Here is a 23,750-nt window from a genome sequence, read left to right as displayed (position 1 = left end):
AAAGTAGTTTTAGCTGTCTAAATAAAAAATGCTAATAAATGTAATATGGGTACAGTGTTGCATGACCGCGCAATTGTCATTCACAGTGTGATAGCACTGAAAGCTGAAAATTGGCCTGGACAGGAAGGGGTGAAAGTGTCCGGACTTGAAGTGGTTAATTCAGTTCTACTACCATTTGCTACAAATGTCACAATCGTAATTAGAATCCCACACACACTCTTAATGCCGCATCTGGCAGATTTATAAGTAATGGCTTTGCATTAGCTCAGCAATGTCCCTTGAAAACTTTGAATTAAAATAATAACCATGGCTTTAAGTCATTGTCACAGCTGCGTATTATCGGTGAGAGTGCTCTTCGATTTGAAGGTCTTAAAAGCCGAGTTGTATAAATCAAGGCATGCGTCAATACACACGGCGGCACCAAATCCTTCATTATGGTGTAATGGGACTGGGATTCCGGCAGCTTTATGAGCTCCTACTGACTGCAGTACCAACAACTCGTACATCAAATGTTTCATTATATGGGTTTCTTTTACGCTTCTTCGACTCGCACAACGCACTCCCAACTTGTGATTCTAGTCCCCCGGGCACAATAATGTGTCCTCTATCCAGTTGGTCTCTCTAGTGGTCGCAGGTGTCAGCACTCATTCGGAATCCTGCGCTGTGCCAAGAGACCGACTGACAACACGGCGCTGACGGCATCAATCTTAGAGGGTCCCTGGTGGAATGGTAAAAGCTTTTGACCATGAGATGTCATAGATTTTAAAGTGCATACATCACCAGAGAAATGCTGATGGACAGGCAGAAACCTTTAGAGGGGACGTGTACTGAAATGTATAGGCTGCTGTCCTCTTTCTGAAAACTCTAGTTTAGGGTTTCTCAACCAGGGTTCCGTGGAAGCCTAGGGTTCCTCCAGAGGTTACTAGGGGTTCCTCGAGCAATCAGCAATTTTTGCCTCTCATTTAAGTTCCCCAGTGACACCATTGATCTGTTTAGCTATCTATAAGGGGGGAATTCTTCCCAATGTCCACAAGTGTAAGGAGCATTCTTCCCACTGACCATCACGCTAATGTATCAGGAGCAGGGGCGGACTGACAACTCATGGGGCCCCCGGGCAATAGGGGATCATGGGGCCCGTGTCCTTGCCCAAACTCAAAAAAGCCTATGAAAAAGGTACCAGGGGCATCTCATGGGGCCCCCTACTGACCCCAGGCCCTTGGGCAGTGCCCGAGTTTCCAAATGGTCAGTCCGCCCCTGATCAGGAGTTGTGGGTATAGTCATTTTAAGCAGGGGCTCCACCAGACTGGAAAGTTATTCCAAGAGTTCCTCTTTGTTGAAAAAGGCTGTTCTAGTTGCTTGTCTCTGGCTTTAACCACTTCCAGACCGGACACTTTCACCCCTTCCTGTCCAGGCCAATTTTCAGCTTTCAGCGCTATTACACTTTGAATGACAATTGCGCGGTCATGCAACACTGTACCCATATGAATTTTTTAGCATTTTTTTTAGACGGATAAAGCTTTATTTTGGTGGTATTTATTCACCACTGGGATTTTAATTTTTTTGCTATATAAATGAAAAAGTCAAAAAATGTTGAAAAAAAGTGTTTTTCTTATAAAATATATATAATATTTCATCATAAATCTTAGACAAATTTTATTCAGTTATCTTTTTAGTAAAAAAAAATAACCCAAATTAGTTTATATCCAAGCATTATAATTTTTTTAAAAAATGTTTACTTTTTTTATATTTTTTTTTTACATACGGTTACCCTAGCAATACAGTGTCACCATGGTGACACTGTACTTGTGGGGCTGATGAAGATTTTTTTTTTTTTACACTGATTGCTTTTACACCCATAAAGGCTGTAAAAGCAATCATTTCTCCTTCTCTCTGGCTGAATTCCTGCAGCCATTGAGAAATGCTGTGTGAGCTGTGATTGGTCACAGCTTGTCACATGGTACAAGGCTGTTGTGAATAGCCTTGTACCATGTGATCTCTGTGATCATTCACAGATTTCACACGTAGTAAGCAATGATGTCAGAAGTGACATCTTGCTTATTACTCTGCATGTGATCACTGACTGGCCAATCAGTGATCACATGATCCGGACCTCACAGAGGTGCCGTATGACGATCGGTGTTCCAGTGTGTCCGGAGGACACAGCGAACACCGGATCGTGGTGCTGTGCGCTCCCAGGGAAATGAAAATGCGGGTGCTGTGTATGAACGGCAACCCGCCCCTGAACTGCCACCGCCCTGCCGCTTATAAACAATGGCCGGACGGGAAGTGGTTAAAGCTAAACTCCAGGCACAAACATTTTCATTGGTATATATTCCTTAATATCCACTTTGTATGTATCACACACCCTTGCAAACCCAGATATTGTCTCGTAAATGTAGCAGTGACATCAACACCGTGCTGTACATACCCAGTGCAGAGAGCAGAGTTGTGGGAGGGGTTCAGCAGGCTCCACACACTACAGGCTGCCTTTAGAAATCTACAGGAGGGGGTGGAGACAAGACCAGTCACCCTGCACAAGGAGAGAGAGCAGCAATGACAGGTCTTTATTACAGGGAAAACTCATGCATAGAGGTAAGGTTTCACCCTGGATTACTGCACAGATCTGGAAGAAATACACAATGTGCCAAGATTCAAGGAAGAATACACGACTTATACTTAGGGAAGATTTTCTTATCCCAAAGTTCACCCTTAAAGGCTCGATCACATGTGTTGTGGCCTCTTAAGAGCGATCTGCATTTAGATTGCCCTTCAGAGAGCATTTGACAGGCAGTGAGGAGGCATTGTATCGCCTCCCCACTGCCTACCCTCTCCCCCCCCCATCCTCGCTGCCTACACTCCCCCCCCCGGCCATCCTCACTGCCTACTCTCTCTCTCTCTCCCCCCCCCCTCCCCACTGCCTACTTTCCCCCCCCCCCTCTCCCCACTGCCTACCTTTTCCCCCCCTCTCCGCCTACCTTCCCCCCCCCCCTCTCCCCACTGCCTACCTTTTCCCCCCCTCTCCGCCTACCTTCTCCCCCCCCCCTCCCCACTGCCTACCTTCTCCCCCCCCCCTCCCCACCTTCTCCCCCCCCCTCCCCACTGCCTACCTTCTCCCCCCCCCCTCCCCACTGCCTACCTTCCCCCCCCCTCCCCACTGCCTACTTTCTCTCCCCCCCCCCACTGCCTACTTCCCCCCCCCCCCATCCTCACTGCCTACTCCCCCCCACCTTCCCAGTACCTACTACCCCCCTCCCCCCAATTTTCTGACTACCCACTCCCCCCGACCCCCTCACTTCCGGCCTCACCTCTATTTCCTGACTGCCTACTCTCCACCCCCCCCCCCCTCCGGCATTATGGCACGTGAACATCCTCTGGCTGTATTGTTGGCTTTAGAAGGGTGGTAAGACCATGGCTCAAGCCTGTTTTACTGCCCCATGTATGAAAGAAGTTAAAGCGAACGTTTCCTACTGGGACACACAGCAGAAAAGAAAACTGAGCCGGGTTTTCACAAAGCAGCAGATGTTCGTACATTTTGAAACATTATAAAGGCCAACCTTGTGTTTCTCCAACATTTGTGATCAACAAACTGCCCAGATTTGTGCAGAACAGATCCAGGTGACACCCCCCCCCCCCCAAACAATTCTAACATTTCCTAATGTCCTACGCACAGCGCCCCTATCACACAAAGGGAATGGTGTAACCTGTATACCAACAACACTTGTATATCTTTCATGAAAACATGGGAGCAGCTGGTCCTCCTCCTTCCATTGTCCTCACCATATGCTGTCAGTTATACATCTCGAGATTTAAAAGGAAATGCATTCTTCCGGGTTATGCGAATCTGCTTATGGCATGCTGCCAGCTAATATCCAACAGCCATCTGACCTAACAGTTCAAACTGACATGTGCAATGTGTGGGCTCACCACTATGAGAGAGATGGGGAACTTCCTCTTACAGGATTTCAGAAAGAGAGACGGAACTTCCCCATGCTGACACTTTCTAACTGCCGATTACAGCATGCTGCCTCAGCAGAGAGGTGGGCTGTCTGCCGGTAAGACTCTTGGATGCCAACAGATGTGATCATACCAAATACATGATGTGCTTCTACTGTATATCATCTTGTTGTCTGCCAGACTCACACGAGACAATAAACAGAAGAGGTCTTCGAATATCAGTTTTGGCTTCTCTTTGATCTGAGTATGAGTCAGTTGCAACTGTGGGTCATAAACCAGTGTAAAAGTTTTTTGTCCACCAACATAGACGTTTATACATGATGAACTGCCCGCCAGGTGCATAACCTCCAACAAATAGGGCGCCAACACACTTCCAGATCAGCAGCGTGACCTCGCCAGCTCCTCCCTACGCGTTACGTCAACCTATCTAGTGACTTTTGAGGGGAACAACATGGTGGACAATAGTACAGCCTCCCCTCTGATGATGTGCCTATAGCATGAAAGGCCTAAGGAGGAGCTGTGCAGAGCGTGACGTCATTCCACCGCCGGAGCCACGAAGAGGCCCGGCGGACATCTTTACTAGGGTCATTACTGCCTTTTTTTCCATTTAAAGCCTTTTCTATGGGTCTGGATCTGCATGCTGCCCTATACGTTTATTGAAACAATACATTTTTGTTCAAAACATACTACACTATCTCTGGCACCTGTTTTTCTGGGGCTCCTGTGTGGAGCTGTTACCCCCACAGAGAAGGTGCCTGTACCATTCAGAGAAGAGAGTATCACTATCAGTGTGGAGTGCCTGACTGACCTTAAGGGGACCTCAGGATCCAATTTGGAGTCTTCGGCGATCCACCGTGAGATGGTTGCCCGCCATCTGATCTTTGAGGGATCTGACATCTGGAATGATTATTCCTACATGCGCATAACCCATGTGTTTCTGCTGAGTGCGCATTGCTATTATTTGAGGCCACAAGAGCTTTGGAAGTTTGCATCTTTTTAAAGAAAACCTCGGATATTATTACACTGACTTCTCACTGTTTTCAGTTCAATTTCTTTAGCGCTGCACTTTTGCTATCTATGGTGGACAATGTGACCACCTTCACGACACACCCTGGGAAGGTGGTCACATTGTCCACCATGTTGTTCCCCTCAGAAGTCACTAGACTGGTTGACGTAACACGTAGGGAGGAGCTGGAGACGTCATGCCGCTGATCTGGAAGTATGTTGGCGCCGTATTTGTTGGAGGTTATTCATACTATGAGCTTGCCTACTGAAGTACACCAGTTATATTGTACAGTAAAAGTTAAGTATATTTTATTTATTTTTTTTTATTAAAAGACTGGTACTCATACGGAGAGCACTATATATTTTCTTTTTGGAGAGAATTTCATGTTTATATGTTGCAGGATTGCAGAGGATGAAGCTTGATTGAAACCACCAGTGCAAAGGAAAAAGACAGCGCAACCATGATAAAGGAGACTATAAGGGGGAGGGGCATGGGACCTATTGTTGGGTCAAAATATTAAGATGAGAGCATATGGAAATAGGTGATGGGAGGGATGCGAGTGGTGATAAGACATTAAAAGTGGAGAACATATAAATGCACCAAGGAATTGTAATCTTGCACAACTATAATAACTACTGTGGCATTTTCATTGTATAATGGACATTTGGGACTTGATTTAATCACACTTGTTTGGATGTGTAGGTGGCATAAATCGTACTGGTATGTGTTCATTAGGACATTGCACTTTATATATATGATAGATTAACTCACTTTATACTGTGTGACACTGTCACATAGGTTTGTTTAAATCATAAAGTATCTCCAAGAGCTCAAATGGATGAAAGGAGGAGCAGGGTAAAGGTTAGTATCCATGCAGGTCGCGGCGTGAGAGGTAACTAGAATAGGTTTGGATGAAAAAAAAAAAAAAGTGTGTGCGTTATATATATCTATAAACACAAATAAACACACTTATTTTTCTATTCAGTCAACTAATAAACATTTAATACACGACAAAAAGGAGTCCCAGAGCACAATGGGTTAGCTAAAAAAAACGTCAAAGCATATGCAGCTTGCTTTACAGCTGAACGAAAAATCCTTTGCAGTGGGGCTCCCCCTGCAGTGCAAGTGTTTAATGATCATTCATGCCTCGGGAACCAGGAAAAAGGACTTTTAAGCTAGCCATGTATGGATTGAACCTCGGCTGGTTCAAGGACCGGCTGAGATTCAATCCATCTAAGGGTAATACATAGATCGACTTGGGTACAACCAGCTTATCAGATTTTTTTTTTTTTCTTTACATTTGATTACTATAGCAACTAGGTGTAATCACTGCGTTCTGCCAACTGGGAAGGCTCTGAACCGGCAGAACGCAATAGCTCTGAGAGAGGGATTCCCCCATCATCACTGACTGTGTCGATGAGGAAATCAAGCAATTTTCTTTCCTTCCATCCGTGGTGGAAGGAAAGAAAATTGAATCGACTATGGCAGGTTGTCACCAAGCTGCGGTCCTTTGCTTGCCTTTGTCCGGCCCTGGAGGCATTATTCCTTCCACTGACACCAACGATGGGGCCCTATTTCTTCCACCGACACCGACGACGGGGCCCTATTCCTTCCGACGGGGTCCTATTCCTTCCACCGACACCGGGGCCCTACTCCTTCCACCGACACCAACGACGGGGCCCTACTCCTTCCACCGACACCAACGACGGGGCCCTACTCCTTCCACCGACACCAACGACGGGGCCCTACTCCTTCCACCGACACCAATGACGGGGCCCTACTCCTTCCACCGACACCAACGACGGGGCCCTACTCCTTCCACCGACACCAACGACGAGGCCCTACTCCTTCCACCGACACCAACGACGGGGCCCTATCCTTACACCAACGACGGGGCCCTATTCCTTCCACCGACACCAACGACGGGGCCCTACTCCTTCCACCGACACCATTGATGGGGCCCTATTCCTTCCACTGACACAAACGACGGGGCTCTGTTCCTTCCACCGACACCAACGACGGGGCCCTATTCCTTCCACCGACACCACTGATGGGGCCCTATTCCTCCCCCTAATATGAAAGATGGAGCATGGTTTACTCCCACTAGCCACAGTCCACCCCCCCCCAAAGTCTGAAGAACAGTAAACTGGCCTTTTGTTTAGAAATATTGGAGACCCTAGATCTATAGTTTGCCTTACCTATCCAATTCCTCACTTCCGCAGGCTCTCCCCACACTATAAGATCGGCTCCCACAGCCTCTTCTCTAAGGTGCTTCAGTGGTCCCAGACACCCTGATGCATTAATTAGTCTTAAGCCCTGCACTGATGTTGGGGATGTCAAAGGACCACCCATAGCGCGAAGAGTCAGGGAGAATATTGGAGTGCCAGCTGCCAAGGGATAAGGTAATTGAAACTGCTATTTGCTGGTACTCAAGGCATATACAAGGGTTGGCCCAAATCATGGAAACACCAGGGAAAAGAACTAAATTGTTACCCAATATGGTGTTGGACCGCCTCTGGCATCTAAGGCCTGAATTCTCCTGGGATCAGCAAATCTGAGTCTTGGATGGTGGATAATGAAATCTGATACCACTTTTCATGCAAAAATTGTTCCAGTTCTTGCAGAGATGCCGGAGGTGGAAAATGAGCCCGAACCTTGTTCTCCAAAATGGACCCTAGTGGCTCTATCATATTGAGGTTTGGCAACTGCGGTGCCCAGGGAAGGTGCGACTCTTTATCTGCATGCTCATCAAACCACAGTTAGACAACACCAGTTGTATGAATCGGGCATTATCGTCTTGGTAAATGGGGCTATCTTTGGGAAACAATGTCTGCACCATGGGGTGCACATGGTCAGCCAGAATTTGTACTTAGTCGCTGGCAGTGACTCTACATTTCAAGGTGATGATGGGGCCTGCAGAATTCCAAGATATGGCTGCCCAAACCATGATTGCACCGCCACCATGCTTTACCGTTGGCACAAGACAGTCCTGGTCATAAGCTTGGGATGGTGTTCTCCATACGTAATCACATCCGGTGGTTGGGAACAGTGTGAAGCTCCATTCATTGGACCATATTACAGTCTTCCATTGATCGATAGTCCATGATTTATGGGTGTTGCACCACTCTGTCCTCTTCTGAGCACTAAAATCGGTCACTAGTGGTTTGGCATTTGCAGCTCACCTGTGAATGTTTTCTTACAGAGTTCCCTCCGCAGTTTTTGTGGTTTTGGAAGACTGAGATTGAGCTCTGCAGACACTTTTGCAGCAGCTGTTTTCTTATTCCAGGTCACAATCCTGCGCAATGTCCTTTTGTCTCTTTGACCATGTCGCCGACACTTGTGCTTATCAGACGTTTTCCTGGAAACTGTATATGCTGTCATAACCTTTGACTGTACCTCGCCAAACAGTAAATACATTGGCAACTTAAAGCGGAGTTCCACTCAAAAGGGGAAGTTCCGCTTTAAAGATTGGTCCCCCGCTCCCCGTTAAGGATTGGCACCTTTGGGGTTGGGGGGGAGCAGGTACCCAAATTTGACAGGTACCCGCTCCCACTTCCACTGTGATCGCCTAAGGCGGGTGTCAGCAACCCGCGGCTCCAGAGCCGCATGCGGCTCTTTTTCACCTTTGCTGCGGCTCCGGAGCACACTGCCCACCAGGTGACAGGCAATAGGGTTGCCGTAGCTCAGTGGTCGGCAAGCCGCGGCTCTTTTAACCTCCCTGGCGGTTTTCCCGAGTGTAGTTCGTGGTAGAATTTCTATACCACGAGCTACACTCAGGCTTACCATGCGGCGCTACTCTGGGGGTCCCAGCAGCACTTACCTTGTCCTTCGTTCCCGCGATGTGTCCCCTGCAGCGTCCCCGGCCATCTCCTCCGGCCGATGCCGGCATCCGGCTTCTGTGTTCCGGTCCCCGTGACGTCGGGACGTACGGGCGCCGCCGGCGGCGGGAAATTTAAAAAATTTAAAAAATGTCTTTTTTTTTTTTTTTTCAATTTTCAATAGTAAAACATTGCTGTTTCATCCCATTTCACATACATATTGTCCCTAGTGCTTTGTCCTGTGCCCTGCCTGCATTTTGACTGTTCTTTCTGCCTGGAAACTTAGAAAAGTCCATGGCGTCCAAAAAGCGTCCCTTTAGGTCAAAAGCGGTTTTAGACCGGCTAGAGAACAGCGATAGTAAATCAGAACCACTTGCAGAATTGAGTGATAATGATTTGTGGGGAAATTTTCCTAAAAATTACAGCCTACAATAAAAAACTATTTCCATGCGAAAAAATGGTACCGCTTTCAGCACAAAAAATCGGAAGGAATCATACCGCCAGGGAGGTTAATGCAGCTCTTCTGTGTGCCGGGCGCCCGCTCCCCTCCCTCCTCTCGGGCGGCCGCCCCAAAAGTCAGGACTCTGCAGCTAGCCTAGCAATGGGCAAACTACGGCCCGGCGGACCTTATAATCCGGCCCGCGGAGCGTGGCAAACATTGGCTGTCAGGATGTAGGCGGGGCAGCGTGACGAACTCCTCTCCTCTCACAGTCCGCCCTGAAGACCAGAACTGCGCGGGAACACGGCGAGAGGAACGCGCGGAGTACAGGTAAGTGAATTGACACAATATGGGAATGAATTACTATAGGGGGGATGAATTACTATAGGGGGGATGAATTACTATATGGGGGATGAATTACTATATGGGGGATGAATTACTATATGGGGGATGAATTACTATAGGGGGGATGAATTACTATAGGGGGGATGAATTACTATAGGGGGGATGAATTACTATAGGGGGGATGAATTACTATATGGGGGATGAATTACTATAGGGGGGAATTACTATAGGGGGGATGAATTACTATGGGGGATGAATTACTATATGGGGGATGTATTTTCAGTTTTAAAAATGTGGCTCTCAAAATAAATTTTAATCGTGGTTTTGGCGAGATTTGGCTCAGTTGAAAAAAAAGGTTGCCCACCACTGACCTAAGGCTATGATTGTGATTATGACGATACACTGTGGCCCTGATTAACCCTTTGCTTACTGGGCCCTTAAACCCCCTTCATGACCAGAGCGCTTTTTGCAATATATGCAGTGTCGGATTTGTTTTAAATGTTGCAATGGTTTTGCGGCTCCCAGTCTTTTTTTCCCTCTCGGAAACGGGTCCAAGTGGCTCTTTATGTCTTAAAGGTTGCAGACCCCTGGCCTAAGGTGATAGGAACTGTAAGTTGTCCTCCTGCCCTCCTTCCCTCCCCGGAGTCTTGTGGGACATGTGACAGGTCCCAGAAGACTACGGGGCCATTCAGGAAGCGCAGCACTACTTGCGCATGCGCAGTAGGCAACCAGCTGTGAAGCCGCAAGCTATCACAGCCGGGTGCCCACACTGAAGATGCCGGCGCCTGGAATAAAGGACGGCCAGTGAAACGGGCTGCGGCGGGGGCAATGCGGGATCGTGGGACAGTTAAGTGGCTGTTTTTTAAAAGTCAGCAGCTACAGTTTTTGTAGCTGCTGACTTATTTTTTTTTTTACAGAGTGAGTGGAACTCCGCTTTAAGTCACCGAGGCTCCAGCTAAAAGACACCAACAATTATCCCTCCTTTGAAGCTCCGTAAGCTCTGACTTGACTCTGCATTACTAGCACCGCCTGCAGTGAATGAGGAAAGTGAGGCTTCCCACCTGTTAGCTAGGTGTCTCATCACTCAGCGGAAGCAAAACAATGTTACATCACTTCCGCTTCCGACACAAAACATGTCATCACTTTCACACCTGCAAATCATGTAGTGTTTCCATATTTTTGTCCAACCCCTGAACAAGCAACTAACCCCTGCAGTGTTCATGGGGGAAGCCCAACTCCAAAGAATTTTTTTGTTTGTTTTCCCTTTAAAGCAGTTTTTGCCTGACTGGAACCTCCAACTCAGGCATCTGATAAGGAATGAGTTACTGCTGGGATGACTCACTGAGTCCTGGAAACTGCAAAGCAGACAATTTTTGTAATGCTTTTTAAAAAAAAAACAAAAAATAAACTAAAGCGCCACATGCTGGTTAAAGATGGTATGATTAAAAAAAAAAAAAAAAAAAAAAAAAGAAAAAAGTATCACAATAAAGAAAACAAGTACACATCCCCTTTAAATGGCACCTATTATGCCAAACAATCAAGAACATTAAAAACAAAAAAAAAAAAGAAAAATCTTATCTCTTTGGTTGATTCATTGATATATCACTTGGACTCACCACTGGATCCTGGGAAATCTGAGGATCCCAAATCCAGTGAGATGATGCTCCAGCACTGGAATCCTCAGATTTATTATTTCAGGTACTTATATAGCGCCGTCAATTTACGCAGCGCTTTATATACAGGTGAAACACGAAAAATTAGAATATCGTGCAAAAGTTCATTTATTTCAGTAATGCAACTTAAAAGGTGAAACTAATATATGAGATAGACTCATTACATGCAAAGCAAGATAGTTCAAGCCGTGATTTTTCATCATTGTGATGATTATGGCTTACAGCTCATGAAAACCCCAAATCCAACAGACTCAGAAAATGAGAATATTCCATGCAATCAATAAAACAAGGATTGTACATAGATCAAAATCGGACCTCTGAAACGTATAAGCATGCATATGTACTCAGTACTTGGTTTGGGCCCCTTTTACAGCAATTACTGCCTCAATGCGGCGTGGCATGGAAGCTATCAGCCTGTGGCACTGCTGAGTTGTTATGGAAGACCAGGATGCTTCAATAGCGGCCTTCAGCTCTTCTGCATTGTTCGGTCTCATGTCTCTCATCTTTCTCTTGGCAATGCCCCATAGATTCTCTATGGGGTTCAGGTCAGGCGAGTTTGCTGGCCAATCAAGCACAGTAATCCCACGGTCATTGAACCAGGTTTTGGTGCTTTTGGCAGTGTGGGAAGGTGCCAAGTCCTGCTGGAAAATGAAGTCAGCATCCCCATAAAGCTCGTCTGCGGAAGGAAGCATGAAGTGCTCCAAAATCTCCTGGTAGACGGCTGCGTTGACCCTGGACTTAATGAAGCACAGTGGACCAACACCAGCAGATGACATGGCTCCCCAAATCAACACAGACTGTGGAAACTTCCCACAGGACTTCAAGCATCTTGCAGTGTGTGCCTCTCCATTCTTCCTCCATACTCGGGGTCCTTGGTTTCCAAATGAGATGCAAAAGTTGCTCTCATCAGAAGAGAGGACTTTGGACTACTGAGCAAAAGATAGGGTCTGTTTTTCTTTAGCCCAGGTAAGACTTCTGACGTTGTTTGTTCAGGAACGGCTTGACAAGGGGAATACGACATTTGAAGCCCATGTCCAGGATCCGTCTGTGTGTGGTGGCTCTTGATGCACTGACTCCAGCCTCAGTCCACTCCTTGTGAAAGTCCCCGACAATGTTGAATGGCCTTTTCCTGACAATCCTCTCCAGGCTGCGGTCATCCCTGCTGCTTGTGCGCCTTTTTCTTCCACACATTTCCCTTCCACATAACTTTCTATTAATGTGCTTTGATACAGCACTTTGGGAACATCCAACTTCTTTTGCAATTACCTTTTGAGGCTTTCCCTCCTTATGGAGGGTGTCAATGAGGGTTTTCTGCACAACTGTCAGGTCAGCAGTCTTTCCCATGATTGTGATTCCTACTGAACCAGACTGAGAGACCATTTAAAGGCTCAGGAACCCTTTGCAGGTGTTATGGCTTAATTAGCTGATTAGAGTGGGACACTTTGAGCCGAGAATATTGCACCTTTTCACAATATTCTCATTTTCTGAGATTGTGGATTTGGGGTTTTCATGAGCTGTAAGCCATAATCATCACAATGATGACAAATCACAGCTTGAACTATCTTGCTTTGCATGTAATGAGTCTATCTCATATATTAGTTTCACCTTTTAAGTTGTATTACTGAAATAAATTAACTTTTGCACGATATTCTAATTTTTCGAGTTTCACCTGTATATATTGTACATTCACATCAGTCCCTAACCCTCAAGGGGTGTACAATCTAAGGTCCCTAACTCTCATACATACACATATTAGGGCTAATTTAGACAGGATCCAATTAACCTACCAGCATGTCTTTGGAGTGTGGGAGGAAACCCACGCAGGCACAGGGAGAACATGCAAACTCCAGGCAGGTGGTGCCGTGGTTGGGATTCGAACCAGTGACCCTAGTAGTGCCAGGTAGAAGCACTAACCATTTAGCCACTGTGATTTCCCAGGATCTTACGAGAAGGCCCACTGACATTGCTGTAGTCTCACCTAGACAAGGGCATAAAGGTGGCTAGTTTTTTCCCCCTTTAATTTCATCAATTTTGGAATGCTGTCAGGGCCCAGACACATTACTGCGATTGCACTGCAACACACACCCACGAGCAAGGAGTGACATTTATGCTCCATTGACACTTGTGCGACTTCAAAACTGCGAATATCAAATGTGACTTTACAGTGCGACTTTGATTCTGACCAAGGATTATGGTTTGTGCCGTCGCACACAAGTTGCGTGTATATCATTGAGGTGCGACTTTCATGCAACTTTGTAGGGTTTACATTGAAGTCTATGGCCTTCAAGTCGCTTGAAAGTCAGACCAAAGTACTGTAGGGACTACTTTCAAGTTACTGTGACTTGCAGTCGTAAATAAATGAAAGGTACTCATATCTGGGGAACATGGCGTGCGACTTGTCAAGACATGACAAGTCGCACAAGCGTGAATGGGCTCTCAGAATGAATAGAACCACATCGCACAAACAGCGTGAATTAGCGCACATTACTGCAATGCATTAGTATGAATGTACCCCTCATTTAGTGTTTTTACATAATAGTTTGGGTCTGGAAGACAAACTGCTTTAGGGAGTGGTAAAACTGTGATTGAGCCACGGCTTTACCACCCACCTCAATACAGACACGCAGCCGTCCAGTGCATGCCGTAGAAACCATTAAACATGTCACGTTTTCCGAATGTTACCACCACTGAACGCGACACATACAAGTCTATGGGGCCACGCTGCAACCGCCCTGTATGCAAATGATTGTGATTGAGGTGTGGCTGGTTGACAGTTTTAGGAGTAAATCCAGCAGCGAGTACACAACATATCAGCCTAACACAGGGGTGGGCAAACTTTTTGACTTGAGGGCCACAATGGGTTCATATATTGGACCCGGGGGCCGGACCAAGAGTAGATGAATGATGTGTATGTGTCATCCATAGTAAGTATAGTAATATTCCCCCATAGCAAGCATAGTAATATTCCCCCATAGTAATTCATCCCCCATATAGTAATTCATCCCCCATAGTAATTCATCCCCCATATAGTATTTCATCCCCCATATAGTAATTCATCCCCCATATAGTAATTCATCCCCCATATAGTATTTCATCCTCCATATAGTATTTCATCCTCCATATAGTATTTCATCCTCCATATAGTATTTCATCCTCCATATAGTATTTCATCCCCCATATAGTATTTCATCCCCCATATAGTATTTCATCCCCCATATAGTATTTCATCCCCCATATAGTATTTCATCCCCCATAGTAATTCATCCCCCATATTAAGTCCCCAAGTCCCCCCTGTGTCAATTCACTTACCTTTGCTCCACGCGTTCCTCTCGCCGTGTTCCCGCGCTGTTCCGGTGTAGCATGAAAATCTGTCTCCTATGAAGATCTGTCCCCCTCGACGTATATCTGCGCATGTGCCAGTTTCAGGCATTAGCAGCCGATCGGCGATCTCCGGCACATGCGCAGATACGTCGAGGGGGACAGATCCTCATAGGAGACAGATTTTCATGCTACACCGGTCTTCAGGGCGGACTGTGAGAGGAGCCTAGCGGGAGCCTAGCTCCGCGGGCCGGATTAAAAGGTCCGCCGGGCCGTAGTTTGCCCATTGCTGGCCTAACACCTCTGAAAAGTGACTCATGGCAGATTACTTTTCATAGGGGTGACAATGCAAAGGGTAGAGAGAAACTTTTGAACAGTGTAATGTATGGTAAATCTTACCTTTAAAGGGCCACTCCACATAAAACCATTTCAGGAGGGGGAAGCAGCACAACAGTTTAGCATCTCCCTGGTATTCCAATGGTACAGTTTCTGCACTCCTACCATGGCCATTACAAGGGCATCCTCTACCTGATGAATATTCCAGCCCCCATCTATACCTGAAATATCACTTTTGGGTGGCGTGAGCCCTCAGAGAACATTTTAAAGTGGAACTAAACCCTCCAATCCTTTTCAGCCAAGAAAGCTGCCATCTTAGCCTCTGATCTGCAACAGCCATGGTGCTGCACATGTGGTCAGTTATGGCTCCACCCATTTGATGGTTTGACAGTTCAGCCAAGAGCACAAGCAACGTGACAGTTACATTCTTGGCATTCCAGAAACGTAACTGTTTTTTGAGACCATTAATTCGACGAGTTTAGCTCCGCTTTAGCCCTGGTTCACCCCGCTGCGAATTCAGGTGCGATTTGGGAATTGAAATCGCACCTGAAATCGGATCTAATGAATGTGAGTGTTTTAACATACGAGAATTGCTGCAGTGCGATTTCAAAAGTAGTATTACTTTTTCTGCAGTTTTTTTCGATTTATAGACATATAGACTACCGGGCACTAAGACACTGACATACACATTCACTAGATGCGATTTCAATTCACAAATTGCACCGGTATGACCGAGCACTAAGACACTGACATTCACTAGATGTGATTTCAATTCCCAAATCGCACCGGTATGACCGGGCACTAAGACACGGACATTCACTAGATGTGATTTCAATTCCCAAATCGCACCGGTATGACCGGGCACTAAGACACTGACATTCACTAGATGCGATTTCAATCCCAAAATCACACTGGTATGACCGGGCACTAAGACACTGACATTCACTAGATGCGATTTCAATCCCCGAATCACACTGGTATGACCGGGCACTAAGACACTGACATTCACTAGATGCGATTTCAATTCCCAAATCGCACTGGTGTGACTGGGCACTAAGACACTGACATTCACTAGATGCGATTTCAATTCCTAAATTGCACCGGTATGACCGGGCACTAAGACACGGACATTCACTAGATGCGATTTCAATTCCCAAATCGCACCGGTATGACCGGGCACTAAGACACGGACATTCATTAGATGTGATTTCAATTCCTAAATTGCACCGGTATGACCGGGCACTAAGACACGGACATTCACTAGATGCGATTTCAATTCCCAAATCGCACCGGTATGACCGGGCACTAAGACACGGACATTCACTAGATGCGATTTCCCAAACTGCACTGGTATGACCGGGCACTAAGACACCGACATTCACTAGATGTGATTTCAATTCCCAAATCGCACCGGTATGACCGGGCACTAAGACACGGACATTCACTAGATGCGATTTCAATCCCCAAATCGCACCGGTATGACCGAGCACTAATTGAAGTTAAAAGCTGATTGGCTACCATGCACAGATACCCCAGATTCTGTGTACACCCGTTTTAATCGATCTCCCCCCATTTTGCCATGTATAGAGCAGCCCATTGAAACGAATAGGCTGTCCTAGGCGTGATGTGCAAAAACCATGCAAATGCGCGATGCCTGTCGACACGGGACAGCATGAACGGGGGATGAATCCAAACTTCTGTTAATGACAAATTTAGGAGGCGCAGCTTTACTTTTATGTAAGTTTTAATAAAGTGTAATCAGTGGGATATGTAAATGACACCACCAATGATAGGACATTAGTGAATACGGCCGGCGTGTCCCCATATATACCACTGATGAATGAGCACACCCTTCACTGGCCTTCAGGAAGTGATTACTCCATGATCTGTGAGCCCTCCCCCACACACAGACCTGCTACTGGCTGACACCAAGTTTATTTTCAAACCTCCCCCGCCCAGCACTCACAGCACATTCACAATCAATTAACCTCCCAATCTACAAAAACCAACAATTGTACTCCACTGACTGGGCCATTCACATCTATATCCACAGACAATGGCCAAATACCAGCACGCACCATAGGAAATTTCCAGCCCAAAACTCAGCCCAACCTCACTGACTAAACTTTGTGTAAGAAGATCCCACAATTAATGACACCTTCTATACAAAGATCCCGCACTACACAACTGGGCTTCTTACCTAAAGATCACACAACGTATTGTATTTGTCATATGCAATCAACACATATCAAGTCACTTTTCATACGAAGATCTTAAATCGCACATAGAAATGTACTTGTTTCATGCAAAGATCGCACAAATGTACTTGTTTCATACAAAGATCGCACATAGAAATGTACTTGTTTTATGCAAAGATTGCATGAAACAAGTACATTTCTATGTGCGATCTTTGCATGAAACAAGTACATTTCTATGTGCGATCTTTGCATGAAACAAGTACATTTCTATGTGCGAAGATCGCACAAACCGTACTTGTTTCATACAAAGATCACACAAACGTACTTGTTTCATACAAAGATCGCACAAACAAAACGTACTTGTTTCACACAAAGATCGCACAAACATACGTACTTGTTTCACACAAAGATCGCACAAACATACGTACTTGTTTCACACAAAGATCGCACAAATAAAATGTACTCGTTTCATACAAAGATCGCACAAACATACGTACTTGTTTCACACAAAGATCGCACAAACATATGTACTTGTTTCACACAAAGATCGCACAAATAAAATGTACTTGTTTCATACAAAGATCGCACAAACAAAACGTACTTGTTTCATACAAAGATCGCACAAACATACGTACTTGTTTCACACAAAGATCGCACAAACATACGTACTTGTTTCACACAAAGATCGCACAAATAAAATGTACTTGTTTCATACAAAGATCGCACAAACAAAACGTACTTGTTTCATACAAAGATCGCACAAACATACGTACTTTTTTCACACAAAGATCGCACAAATAAAATGTACTTGTTTCATACAAAGATCGCACAAACATACGTACTTGTTTCATACAAAGATCGCACAAACAAAACGTACTTGTTTCATACAAAGATCGCACAAACAAAACGTACTTGTTTCATACAAAGATCGCACAAACAAAACGTACTTGTTTCATACAAAGATCGCACAAACATACGTACTTGTTTCATACAAAGATCGCACAAACATACGTACTTGTTTCATACAAAGATCGCACATACAAAATGTACTTGTTTCATGCAAAGATCGCACAAACATATGTACTTGTTTCATACAAAGATCGCACAAACCGCACTTGTTTCATACAAAGATCGCACAAACCGTACTTGTTTCATACAAAGATCGCACAATTGTACTTGTTTCATACAAAGATCGCACAAAGAAAACGTACTTGTTTCATACAAAGATCGCACAAACATACGTACTTGTTTCATACAAAGATCGCACAAACCGCACTTGTTTCATACAAAGATCGCACAAACAAAACGTACTTGTTTCATACAAAGATCGCACAAACCGCACTTGTTTCATACAAAGACCGCGCAAACAAAACGTACTTGTTTCATACAAAGATCGCACAAACATACGTACTTGTTTCATACAAAGATCGCACAATTGTACTTGTTTCATACAAAGATCGCACATACAAATTGTACTTGTTTCATGCAAAGATCGCACAAACAAATGTACTTGTTTCATGCAAAGATCGCACAAACAAATGTACTTGTTTCATGCAAAGATCACACAAACCGTACTTGTTTCATACAAAGATCACACAAACCGTACTTGTTTCATACAAAGATCGCACACAACTGTACATTATACTGTGATCTCTATGTATCTTGTGTTATTTTATAGATAAACAACACAAATGACTGCACTTTTCATGCACAGATCACACACTGCACCAGGAGTCTAGAAACTTTATAAATGAAGGGCCAGTTTACTCTCCTTCAGAATTTAGGGGGACCGGACTGTGGGCGGTGGGAGAAGAAAATGTCCTGGCATCAGATATAGTGCCCCATCACTGGGGTCAGGGGGGAGGAGTGGCGCCCCATCCGTGGGGTCAGGGGGGAGGAGTGGCGCCCCATCCGTGGGGTCAGGGGGGAGGAGTGGCGCCCCATCCGTGGGGTCAGGGGGGAGGAGTGGCGCCCCATCCGTGGGGTCAGGGGGGAGGAGTGGCGCCCCATCCGTGGGGTCAGGGGGGAGGAGTGGCGCCCCATCCGTGGGGTCAGGGGGGAGGAGTGGCGCCCCATCCGTGGGAGGAGCACACACTACACCAGGAGTCTAGAAACTTTATAAATGAAGGGCCAGTTTACTTTCCTTCAGAATTTAGGGGGGCCGGACTGTGGGCGGTGGGAGAAGAAAATGTCCTGGCATCAGTAGGAGTAAACAATGCCTCATCATTGGTATTAACGGAAGATATAGTGCCCCATCGGTGGTGTCAGGGGGAGAAGTAGCGCCCCATCGGTGGTGTCAGGGGGAGGAGTAGGGCCCCATCAGTGGCAGGAGTAGGGCCCCATCAGTGGCAGGAGTAGGGCCCCATCAGTGGCAGGAGTAGGGCCCCATCAGTGGCAGGAGTAGGGCCCCATCAGTGGTGTCAGTGGGAGGAATAGGGCCCCATCAGTGGTGTCAGTGGGAGGAATAGGGCCCCATCAGTGGTGTCAGTGGGAGGAATAGGGCCCCATCAGTGGTGTCAGTGGGAGGAATAGGGCCCCATCAGTGGTGTCAGTGGGAGGAATAGGGCCCCATCAGTGGTGTCAGTGGGAGGAATAGGGCCCCATCAGTGGTGTCAGTGGGAGGAATAGGGCCCCATTAGTGGGAGGATTAGGGCCCCATCAGTGGTGTCAGTGGGAGGAATAGGGCCCCATCAGTGGTGTCAGTGGGAGGAATAGGGTCCCATCGTTGGCATCAGTGGGAGGAACCAAGTCCCACTGTTGCTGATGGTGTTGGGGGGGAATGCCCCAAGGGATGGAGAAAAGCAAGCAAAGGGCGGCATCCAGCTCCAAGGCCACAGTTTGGAGACCCCTGCACTACACAATTAATTGTACTTCAATACAAAGAACTCACACGCAACTGTACTTTACACATAAAAATGACATCACACAACTTATTGGACTTTTATATACAAAGATCACTCACTACGCAATTTATAGTACTTGTTTCATACAACAATAAAAAGTATAATAAACGGATATGTGTGAGATCTTTGTATATAAAACTACATAAAACTGTGTGATATCTTTGTATCACAATGTACAACTTTGGGTAAAAAGTACAATGAATTGCGCAGTATGTGATATATGTATGAAAGGTGCAGGAAATTCTATGGTTTGTATATACAAAGTACAATAAATGGTGTGATATTTGTATATAAAAGTACAATAAATTGTGTAATGTGCAATGTCTTTGTATATAAAGTACAATAAATGGAACGAGATCTTCATATATAAAAGTACAATAACAAGTGACCTATGTGAGATCTTTGTATATAAAAGCACAATAAATGGTGTGAGATCTTTGTATAAAAAAGTACAATAAATGTTGTAAGATCTTCATATATAAAAGTACAATAACACGTGACCTATGTGAGATCTTTGTATATAAAAGTACAATAAATGATGACCTGTGTGAGATCTTTGTATATAAAAGTACAATTCATCGTATTTTTTCTATGCAAACCCCACAATTTCCTGCATGTCTCATAAAGGGATGACACACACCTCACAATTCTACTTTTGAACAGAACGATCTCCCAGTTTATTGGACGATTTATAGAATGATGACCCACATCAGTGCATCCCGGCACTGTGTACAGAGCTGGAAGACTGAATTGTGAAAAAGTTAAAAGTAAATGTACGGCTTGTAGGGTGAAGTCTGTGATGGGACTGGTGGGGTGTATGAATGGAGGGCTGGTCCAGGAGAAGGAAGAAGTAGGGACCTCTAGAAGTGGCCAGTAGTAGGGATCCCTCCAGGCAGGCATGGTGGGGTGTATGAGGGCTGGTCCAGGAGAAGGAAGAAGTAGGGACCTCTAGAAGTGGCCAGTAGTAGGGATCCCTCTAGGCAGGCATGGTGGGGTGTATGAATGGAGGGCTGGTCCAGGAGAAGGAAGAAGTAGGGACCTCTAGAAGTGGCCAGTAGTAGGGATCCCTCCAGGCAGGCATGGTGGGGTGTATGAGGGCTGGTCCAGGAGAAGGAAGACGTAGGGACCTCTAGAAGTGGCCAGTAGTAGGGATCCCTCCAGGCAGGCATGGTGGGGTGTATGAATGGAGGGCTGGTCCAGGAGAAGGAAGAAGTAGGGACCTCTAGAAGTGGCCAGTAGTAGGGATCCCTCCAGGCAGGCATGGTGGGGTGTATGAGGGCTGGTCCAGGAGAAGGAAGACGTAGGGACCTCTAGAAGTGGCCAGTAGTAGGGATCCCTCCAGACATGCAGCAGTGTGATGTGACAATTCTGGAGAGAAGCCGCCCCTCCTCCTCAACTCTCCACCAACTTTGGAGGGAGATTTAAACTGCAGAGAGCAGGAAGTGGCCTTCTATTGGGCAGAGGGCTGAGCACAGCAGGGGGGCACAGACAGGCCACACTGCTGAATTCCAACACTGCATTACCAATGAGGCCGGGGGATCTGTATAGATTCACCCCCTCCCCCCCCATATAGAACATCAAACTAAAGGGAGGGAAAAAAAAGTTCACCAATAGTCATCAACCTGTTGCTGGGAAGTGGGAACTACAAGTACCAGGAAGCCCTGACAGACATGCTGGGACTTGTAGTTCATCAATACATTTCCAACCCGGAGATCTGTACCCCCCCCAAATCATATAATGAACCTTATAGATCATCATGCAGAAATAGAGGGAAGTCTGCCTCCAACCTGACACTGCAGAGGGAACTACAAGTACCAGGAAGCCCTGACACACATGCTGGGACTTGTAGTTCTCTAACACATCAATTGAAGACTTCCAATCCTGTGATCTGTGTGGCCCCCGCCCCTCCCCTCCCCCCATATAATGATCCTTTTAGATCTTCATTCTGAAAATGGAGGGAAGTTGATCAACAGCCATCAACTTGTCACTGCAGGGAGGACTACAAGTACCAGGAAGCCCTGAGAGAGGCTACAGAGGAATGCTGGGACATTAGAAGACGACAATATCAACCAATGGCACGAATGATTAGACGGTGATCAGAGCAAGAGTTACACCAGGCTGGCCATACACTACGCAATCTGATTGGACGAAATTCTAGTTTTAGCAAAACTACGGACAATCCCAATCAAATCAGTTTGTAAGACGTCAGGCTGATGGTAGATCTCAACGAGATTGTATAGTAGATGGTCACCTTCAGAAGCAGAGGCTCACTGGGGGGGGTGTCAGTAATTCAGATAGGGAACCTGATCCCCCGATATAAAAGAGGACCTGTCACCCAAGATCTTCCACTACTGGACACCAGATCTCCATTTATAAATGGTGGAGATTGCATAGCTGGGCAACTACTAAACCCAGCAGAGCGCACACACTATACAATCTGATTGGGCAATCTCTGGTACAAGGGGCTGCCTGATTGCGAAATAAATGGATTGGTAAGGTTTGTCTTTGTTATCCTATGGGAGCTTGCACAACGTATCATCGATCTAAAGGAGACGGGACAGATTGCATGGCGTATCATCAATCTAAAGGAGACGGTACAATCAGATTGCACAACATATCATCGACCTAAAGGAGACGGGACAGATTGTCCGGCGTATCATCGACCTAAAGGAGACGGGACAATCCGATTGTACGGCGTATCATCGATCTAAAGGAGACGGTACAGTCAGATTGCATGGCGTATCATCCACCTAAAGGAGTCGGTGCAGATTGTCCGACGTATCATCGATCTAAAGGAGACGGGACAATCAGATTGTACAGCGTATCATCGATCTAAAGGAGACGGGACAATCAGATTGCACGGCGTATCATCGATCTAAAGGAGACGGGACAATCAGATTGCACGGCGTATCATCGATCTAAAGGAGACGGGACAATCAGATTGCACGGCGTATCATCGATCTAAAGGAGACGGGACAATCAGATTGTACAGCGTATCATCGATCTAAAGGAGACGGGACAATCAGATTGCACGGCGTATCATCGAACTAAAGGAGATTGTACAGTGTATGGGGAGTTTTAGTAAGGGGCAGGTAATCCGCCTAGGAGAGGCAGCACATAGTTTGCTGGGTGACAGTATTGGGGTGCCATCCTGTCACTGGGGGTCCCCACAGAGCAGACAAGGTGTTAGCCATACATGGCAGCGGGCACCACGCCCCCTATGGAGATGAGCAGTGCTGGGTGGAGGGGCACTTACCGCCTCCCTTCATCCCGGCAGGTGAGTGAGGTAGATGGGGAGCAGGGTGCAGCGCGGCCGCCTGGTCCAGCAGTCAGGTTTCGGTGTGAGCTACCAGCCGGGCCGCGCTTCCACCACCGCTAAGGCCACACCCCCTACTCATTGCCATTCACTAAACCACCCTCCGCCTACTAAGAAAGAATCGCCACGCCCGCGTCATGAAACTAGCCTATCCCTGACACGTTCAGGAAGGGCGGTAGCGTCTCTATGGAAACCACGCAAAGTTCCCGGAAGCTTCTATTTTTAAACTACTACCTTAGCGTACATTCCTATGTCTACACATTTATCGGCCTTCAAAGTTAGTTGATATGGCCGTCCGCGCTGGCGCGCTAGTGCCGCTATAGTGTGTGATTTTGGCGTAGCGCTGCACGGCGTGCCCTTAGTAACTATGGCGCCTTGCGCTTCAGTACGAATTGTGATTGGTCCGAGAGGCGAGCCATGCTGTGTAGCCACGCCTTATCCCAG

The 23,750-nt window shown here is 46.3% G+C and overlaps 1 protein-coding gene across 3 annotated transcripts in view; it reads right to left on the bottom strand.

The window, feature by feature from the left end:
• The window catches only part of CCNF (cyclin F), a 73,397-nt gene extending 50,041 nt beyond the window's left edge, over window positions 1–23,356 (bottom strand). For all 3 annotated transcript variants that reach the window (XM_089683086.1, XM_089683097.1, XM_089683091.1), the window contains exon 1: window positions 23,247–23,356. In XM_089683086.1, coding sequence (XP_089539212.1) covers window positions 23,247–23,259 — 13 coding nt within the window. In that variant the 5' untranslated portion in view covers window positions 23,260–23,356. The remainder of the gene's footprint in view (window positions 1–23,246) is intronic.
• Window positions 23,357–23,750: the final 394 nt, after the last annotated feature.

The sequence above is a fragment of the Staurois parvus genome, unplaced genomic scaffold (genome assembly GCF_062004578.1).
Source record: "Staurois parvus isolate SC_StPar_1 unplaced genomic scaffold, SC_StPar_1.0 ptg000018l, whole genome shotgun sequence".
Classification (NCBI taxonomy): domain Eukaryota; kingdom Metazoa; phylum Chordata; class Amphibia; order Anura; family Ranidae; genus Staurois; species Staurois parvus.
This window is presented reverse-complemented; position numbering and strand designations above follow the sequence as displayed.